At 37.5% G+C, this 8,417-nt stretch overlaps 1 protein-coding gene across 1 annotated transcript; it reads right to left on the minus strand.

The window, feature by feature from the left end:
* Positions 1-473: 473 nt before the first annotated feature.
* Positions 474-896, minus strand: LOC149023980 (uncharacterized). Its single transcript, XM_089143391.1, has one exon. The coding sequence runs from the start codon at positions 894-896 to the stop codon at positions 474-476; it is 423 nt and encodes a 140-aa protein (XP_088999517.1).
* Between the last annotated feature and the right edge of the window lie 7,521 nt (positions 897-8,417).

Genomic DNA, 8,417 nt, shown 5'->3' on the forward strand with positions numbered 1-8,417 from the left:
AAGAGTCTAGGTGATGTTGATTTAATGTGTGTATTGTTGCTCTTGGGATGATAACCGTGTTTCTTAAAACAATGGGAATCTGAATGGCCGTCCATACCACAAAAATCATAGTGATACATAGGCTTCTTACCATTTTTAGAATGTGTACGAGGAGCAGTGGCTGCAAGGGCAGATTAATGCAATGATGGATTCAGTAACTCATGGAGGGAGTGATGATGCTCCTCTTGCAATAGAAGAGAATAAGCACGATTGATGTTAGGCAAGGATTCCATCAAAGGAGTTAAGAATAAGAATCATTAAGGCCCATTAAAAATTCAAGTAAGCGATCTTGTCATTGAAGATCAGTGTGTTTTGACAAAAGACCACAAGTTCAGGGCAGGAACGAGTTGTATGAGTCGACTTCATCCCAAAAACCCTTGAGAATAGTATAATAAGATGCCAAAGAAGAGGTTCCTTGACGATGATTAGAAATGCTACGCCATCTCAAAAATTCGAGCATTTTTTTGAGAAAAACGATCACGAAAATCATCCCAAACCTCGTGGGCAGTAGAGATGTAGAGAATGCTATTAGCAATATCAGGTGAGAGAGCATTTAGCAACCAAGAAAGGACCATGCTATTGCATCGTGTCCATACGTGAAGCTCCAAAGAATCAGCGGCGGGTTTAGGCAAGGAACCATCGATAAATGCAAGCTTATGTTTGGCCTCAAGAGCCATCCACATCGCACGATTCCAAGTGGGATAATTATTGCCGCGTAAAAGCTGCGTGAAGAGTATAGCACCAGGATTATCCGAATGATGTAGAAAATATAGAGAAGAACCATCAAAGTTGATGGAAACATCATTATTGGAAGCAACAACAGTTGTAGCAAGAGCATTGATAGATGGATCCGTCATTGTAAAGGCAGCGGAAAGAAAACAACAACGTAGGGATCGTATTACCTCTTCATGTGTTTATATAATACAATCAAGTAAAGAATAAAATAAATGTAGCATGCTATACATAAGGAAAGAAATTATTTGCAACGGTCATACAATCCAAGATCTCCAACGGTCATATTCTCCAAAGAACTCCAACGGTCATATTTTCCAAAGATCTCCAATGGTCATATTATGGCTAATACATATCATTGTCATTAATTGCATTATCATCTTATATGTGTGATGTGGAAATTATGAACGAATGCAAGACATGATTGTTGAGTTGACCTCACTGAGTTTTGTGGAACTCATTCCTTTATACGTGTTTGTTTCCTTAGATTATTCTATAGGTTATGAGGACCCCACTCAAATGGAGGATTCATCGGCGATAGATTATCATAAGGGAGCAATTGGAGAAGAAGTGGATGAGCATGATGCTTCATGCCCGTCTTAGGATTGCTCTTATGGAGTTGGCTTCTAGTAGAGAATTTCTTAGATCACTTCCGCTGCAAAAAAACTACTATTTTCTTTCAAACTCTGATGTTTATTTGATTAACCTTAGACATGTATGATTGTAACCTTAATATTTCAGATTTCATGATTAGATATTTAAACTTGATTTATTCTTGTCCTTGGATTATGTTATATCATATACTTGTATGGGTTTGTCAGTGAGCCTTGGTCCTATAGTGTATCACCCCCATGAGTATTCGATATGACTAGATCCGGCATGGTGGGGTGTGACAGAACGTCCCACCTTGCTATTGATTTGCAACTTTGAAAAGTAAGTTAAAGAGTATGTTCACGCTTCCCAAAAAATCATATTAACATGCTAATTCAAAGTTAGAAATAACCCTAGAGGTCCTATATAGAAAAGATAAACAAAAGACCAACATTGCAGGGGGTGATTGGTCAAGGTGGTTGCATGGGGAAAGCAAGGTAGGGGCCGGTCACCCAGGGCGGCCAGGCGAATCAACCACCCTACGGGTATGGACATAATCAACTCAGATTGATAGAAGGCTTCTAGATTGGGTTCTAAACTACTCCGAAATTACCTAGAAAATTCTGAAATAATACTAGAACATGATCTATCATAGTTTAGACATCAATCAAAGCAAAAGGAATGATTCCTATATTAGGTCTTCTCCAAAATTGATTCAGAAGATTCACGGATAAGCCATAGTGAATGGGGATTCATTCTAGAGTAAAGTGGATAGAAGAATTAGGTTGATATAATAGCTAGGAGTCTTCAGATTGATCTTGACAGTAGGAGGAGTCAATCATAGAAGAGAATTAGAAAGAATAAGATGAATACTAACCTTCAAGAAAGTAAATCGTCGTTCGAAAAGCATTTCGGATGACTTCCACACTATCTTTCACCTTCACGAAGAGTTCTTTGACAAGCTCTGATGTTCTCTAATGACTTTGGATCATAATGAAAGGCTTGAGTATGAACACACCTTAAATAGGGCTTCAAAAACTAAAATTCCAATTTTACCCTTTGCTCTCGGAACTAGGTTGGTTGCCGAGGGTGACCAGGCCAATCAACCAACCCTGAGAACTTAGTTCCAGCAGTAGGATCAAAGGCCCAGAAAGCCCATGGCTCTACCCTAGATCCTACTCTGCACTATAAAAGGGTCTTACCTAATTTTTGGGACCTTCCTCATGTGTCATCTGTGAACACTTGATCCATCTACCAAATCCGTCAATGTTCGAGTTAGATCTCCTAGCAAACTCTGAGAGAACTCCCAACTCAACATCATCTGCATCCACTTCCATTGGTTCGGACCCAAATCCAATGGTCTTTACTTAGATGACTCGCAATTGCCTTCTACCTGCTCTTTGGGTTCTTGGACCTACAATATAGATTTTCGGTTTAGGATCTTAGGGATTTCATGGGCCTACTGGTGTATCATTCATGCTAGGGTTGCATATGATGGAGGATGCACTCATGGGCATCCAACAGTCGATAACCATCCCTTGTAAGGAGACATAAGAGGCATTCACCCTATCATATGTGGATACCAAAGGGTTAGGGGTGCTAATCCAACAATCGGTAGCCATCCGGTGAGGATATAGAAACTCCTAGGTGGAGAAGTGTTTGCAAAATAAAATAACTGCAAGCGCACAGTATCGTGTAGCTAACGAGATTATCTCAGGGAGATATGCCATCTAGAATTCAATTTCTTAATGGTAATGCGAGAGTGAAATGATTCAATTTTGTTAACTAATTAATTAAACTAAACCAACGATCCTAATCCATACATCTAATGCAATCGAATTGAAACAAAAAATAAAGCAAACATAACCAACACATAAATAAAAGGCAAGAAAAAAAATTGCAAACAATAAAAATAAAAGGGAAGTGATCCGAGTTTCAGCTCTGAATCGAGGGAAGGGGAGTATGATAATAATGACTTTGACCGTGGACCCTTTGCCATAGCTTACAGTCCACCGAACGGGGGAAAGGATATTAGAGAAAAAGAAATTGCAGAAAGGAAATAACAGAAAGTAAATAACAAAGCCATAAACAAAGCAATAATAGCAAAAGGGAAACCTTAACCAAAGAGAGACACGACTGTAGGCATCTTTGATCAAGGACCCAGGGGGAAGGGAGAACAGTAATTAAGTGCTGGAAAATAAATCCTAAATTAAGAATATGGAGGGGTAGATAGAAGCAGGAATGGAGGGGGGAGAGAAGATTATTGAAGAATCTTACTTACTTGCATCTTCCAAACAAAACTTGAATAAATGATTCGAATCTCAACCAACCCTAACAACCAGATCTAGAATAATCTAGATCTGCAATTGCTAGACCCAGAGAGAAAGCGAATCCTCAAACTTGAAACTTGAACTTGAACTTGAACTTGAAATTGCATTGATAAAACTTAAGGAATTACACTTGCATAAAATAAATTACACAACTTTAATATTCCTAAACATTCCATCTAAAAAACTAGAACCCGCAAAGTAATCAAAGAACTAGAGAAAACCTAGAGCAAGCTAAAGAGAATAGAAAGTGCAAGACTAAAGTAAACTAAAGAGAAAACAAAATGTAAACTAGACCTAAGAGGGGAGGTAATATTTACAGAAGAAGGAGAATAACTTACAAACAAGAAAATAAAATAATAATAATAATAAGAGTAAAATAGAAAGAAAAAGAAATAAAGAAAGAGCAAAATTCGTTAGAAATAAAGAGAGAGAGAGAGAGAGAGAGAGAGAGAGAATAAGTCGAGAATTAAATAAATAAATAATTAAACTTGACTTCACGTGGAGAAAAAGTGGAAGAAGAAAGAGAAAGAAAATAAAAAATAAAAAATATAAGTGGGTTGGTTATTAAGGAAATAAGAAAGTAAATAAAATAGAAAGTGGGGAGAGACAGAGAGAAAAAAAAAAACTAATTAGAGAAATAAATAAAATCTAACAAAATAAAATCTTCTAAAAAAAAAATAGAAAATCCTAGTCTTTGACTACTTGTGGGCCCCATACATTCTTTCAATTACAATAAAGAAAAATAAAATAAAAATCCTAATCTAATTTTTCAAGATATTCTGGAGTTGGCCCATATTTGCATCTCTAGCCCATCATGCTCCAAATCAAGCCCATTTTTACACTTGAGAATTTGAATGGACCTCTTAACATGAAAAATCGCATGTTTCATACCCAAAACTCCAGATATTTGCTAAAGTCCTAAAAATTCATTAAACCTGCAAAAACAACATAAAACCCAAGGTAGCTCCACTCCAAGTGTGTAAAATGCATGCTTTATGTCCTAAGATTTCACACATAAATGTGCTCATCAAGAAGGAAGGACATTGAACCAAAGGGCACTAGGCATGAGGTAAGGTGTCTAGACTACATGTAGTATGTTACATTTATGATCCTGCATTGGGCTAGGATCTCCCTGACATGCGTCAATGCTATTAACAATGGTTGAGGTGAGAGAGTGTGGCACTGTAACCCCTACCATGGTCCGATTGGACTTATATCCCATTCCTCGGTCATGATGTCCAAAAGTTGGTTGGATGTTTTGAAGGGTCTATGTGAGACTACCCAGAGGAATATGGTGGTCCTTAACACGTGTCTTCCTAGGTAAAGACATGGTTAGCTTACTAGTTGTATATTTAGCACATTATTGCATCTTTACATTTCTGCAGCTCGTTATCCTAGTATATGTGAATTATTTACTTTATTGAGTTTTGTAGAATTCACCATTAAGGATTCTTTGTTTTTCTTAGATAGGCAGGTACCGACAAAACCCCATTTTCATAAGGATTCGCCCTTGAAGGTGTACTGGATGTACTAGTGGAAGTTAGCTATGATTGCACAACATTTCCTATGGATGTTTGGACTGCTCTTATGGCAGCAATCAATTGGGATAGAGTCATGATAGTTCATCGATGGGATTATAAGTTTGAAAATGGTACTATGATGGAGCATATAACATGTTTGGAGAAGAAGATATATGAGACACCTGAAACCGATGTAGGCCTTAAGATTTTATTGTCCTTTCCTTTTGTTGTGGGTTGCTTTCTAATTTATTATTGGACTCATTACTCTTTGCTCATGATTATGGTTTTGTGTGCATTATTTGTTATTGTGGTTGTAACTTGATCTTGGGACTATAGGTCACATCCATGGCTAGTTGGGACAGATCCATTACCGTCAAGTGGGGTGTCATAAGGCTGATAGGATGAACAAGGCCAAATTGATTGGCGGCCTTCAGCTAAGGCATTATAAAATATGAGGTAAGTAACCTTGCCCATCCTGACGCAGATTAAATACCTACATATCTAGACTAAGAGAAAAGGGACAAATTCCTGATATGAAATAGGTCAAGATGATTTTATGATACAACTTATGATTTAGGGTGTAGTTAGCCCCTTTTGAAGAAATCTAGGTTGGGGGTCTCATCTGAACTCTTTGAGGCACTGTTGAACTCTTCATTGTTTTGACGAACCCTTAACAAAGCTCAAATGTCCAAGAGAGTGGGAGTAGCCATATCATACCAGAAATGGAAGGTATCGGTGGAAACAGACCAATAGAACCCTAGGACAGCTAGAAGTAAGGTGTTTCAAGAGCAATGAATTCGGTGGATAGCCACAGGACGCCAATGATCCTTAAATTGTCTAAGGTGGATTTATAAGAGCTCTTTCAAATATGAGTCACCCACTGAGTCCATTCAGGTAATGGGGGTGGCCAAAAACTGTTGAATGGGCGGAAAGGTTCAAAGTAAGAAGGATGACTTAGGGTAGCTTGAAGCTTTTCCTTTTCAAGAAGAGGAAAACCCTTAATTGGGAGAGAATACTTATGAAAGGGCCCTAATGAAACAAAGAGAGGAGTTGAGGTGAGTACCTCAACAACAATGGAGGATTTGTGCCCCTCCCTCACTGATGACAAGTAGTCCTCCAAATTTGGAGCTTGTTGACCTCCAAGAGGATTGCTGCTCTCAGCTGTGGTTTGCAATCAAGAAGATTGAAGTCTTGTACAAGAGGTTGCAAACTAGAGGTTGAAGACAAAAGGAAAAGAAGAAATTTTGGGGAAAGTAAAATTTACACAGTTAAGAAGTTGAAAGAGTTCTTGGAGATTGAAGCATGGTTGTTCAATTTTCAAGACAGCTAGTGTTTTTATCAAACAACCATGAGGGGCAATGTTAGTTCCCAAAAACTTCTAGTCATTGTGAAGCAGAATGTTAGTGAACTAGGTTGAAGGATATACTGAATAATTTAGGTTAATCAGAGCTAGCCTAGGACAAAACCAGTTCTCATCTGGGCAAGCCGTAACTCATGGAGGATGAAGCAATGATTAATGGTTGCTTGTTTGAATTTGAACTTCCAGGCCTCCAAGCTTTTGGGACTAACTTGGTGTATATCATCATATGTATGATATACATTCTCATCTAAGACTAGAAGGATTAGATATACTCAGATAAATCCATGCATTTTCACTTGAAAAAGTATTTAATTGTAAGGACTCTTTTCTCCATTAGGACTCTCTCAATAATATCTTTGTAGATTTGATTGATAATTTATAATCTCAACCGTAGATCAAAATTTGCTTCTTCATCTCTAAAATATTTTGGAGTTGGTCCATAATCACATCTCTAGCCCATCATGCTCCAGATCAGGCCCATTTTTGCATTTAAGAATTTGAACAGACCTCTTGACGTGTAAAATTGCATGATTCATACCCAAAACTCCAAATATTTGCTTAAATCTTGAAAAATCCTAAAATATGCAAAAACAACATAAAACCCAAGGTAGCTCCACTTTAAGTGTTTAAAATGCATGCTTTATTCCCTAAGATTTCACACAGCTAAATCTCATGTTCCTTATACAACCATTAATCTGTGGCACTATGCCTTCAACATGGCGCAGTTCTCATTCCATAATACTGTAAAGAATCATCTACCAAAAATAAAAAGGAATCTATTCTAAAGAAACTCTTTAATTTTGTTAGAAAGATACTCTTTTAATTAAGTTCAGATACACTGCGATATTGGAATTTTAGGAAACATATCTAATTAACTAAACAAATTAATTCGATTAACATTTATTTCCATCACAACTTCCTATTCGATTTCATTAATTAGAGAATAAAGGTGTAGTTAAGTCTTGAAATTAATTTTCCTTGATTTTTGGCGTGAGCATTTCCATCCAATATAAATAGGAATCCATTCTTGGAGGTTCACTCATCGAGAAAACCAGATCAATAGAACGCAAACCAAGCTATCTCTGGATATAACAGCATCAATGGACGTAAGAACAGTTGCAGTTTCTCTGCTTCTTCTTCTCTTCATTGCCCAAGTTTTCGGCACTAGTGATGCTAACAGTCCTTCAGGTAACACAATCTCACTCGTACAAAATTTAATAATAAATTCTATGTCTTGTATTATTAAAGTTTTAGCTTCTTGATCATTCATGTATGTGTTAATTTTGGATCAGCAGGAGGATTATTTGTACCAGTTGAAACGATGCCGGAGAGAGGAAGGCAGTTGGCTTCACCATCATTTCGATTTTGTGCCTTGTGCAAGGGACCAGGTCCTTGCGGCACCACTGGGAATTGTTGCTATGGCGTTATTTGCGATCTCCTTAGCAAGCCCTTTGGTACTTGTGCCCTTCAACCTGTAGCTTGCAACTGTAACTCATGCCAGTGAACCAACTATGGTCTCTTTGGCATAATTTATGTTTATGATCTATTTATGAATAATCAATTATGATAATAAGTTACAAGTGATAAACAAATTTATGTTTCGTTTGAACCTCGCCGTTAACTTTAAGGCTATGCCATTCTAAGGTGCTACTAAATGGAAGGATCTTATCAATGTCCATGAATGATAAATCATAGATTGAACTGCCGAATCAGAAAAATTGGGTGCTATCATTTACCTTTGTATCGGCTAAGTTCATGAGCTGGAAATAAGCGGACTCGAACCGCTGACATCCACCACAGCGTAAACCACCACCTCTCAGGCCTCCTCGATTGATTCTACCATAG

The sequence above is a fragment of the Hakea prostrata genome, chromosome 2 (assembly GCF_041222555.1).
Source record: "Hakea prostrata isolate BN-2017 chromosome 2, UWA_Hpros_2, whole genome shotgun sequence".
Classification (NCBI taxonomy): Eukaryota; Viridiplantae; Streptophyta; class Magnoliopsida; order Proteales; family Proteaceae; genus Hakea; species Hakea prostrata.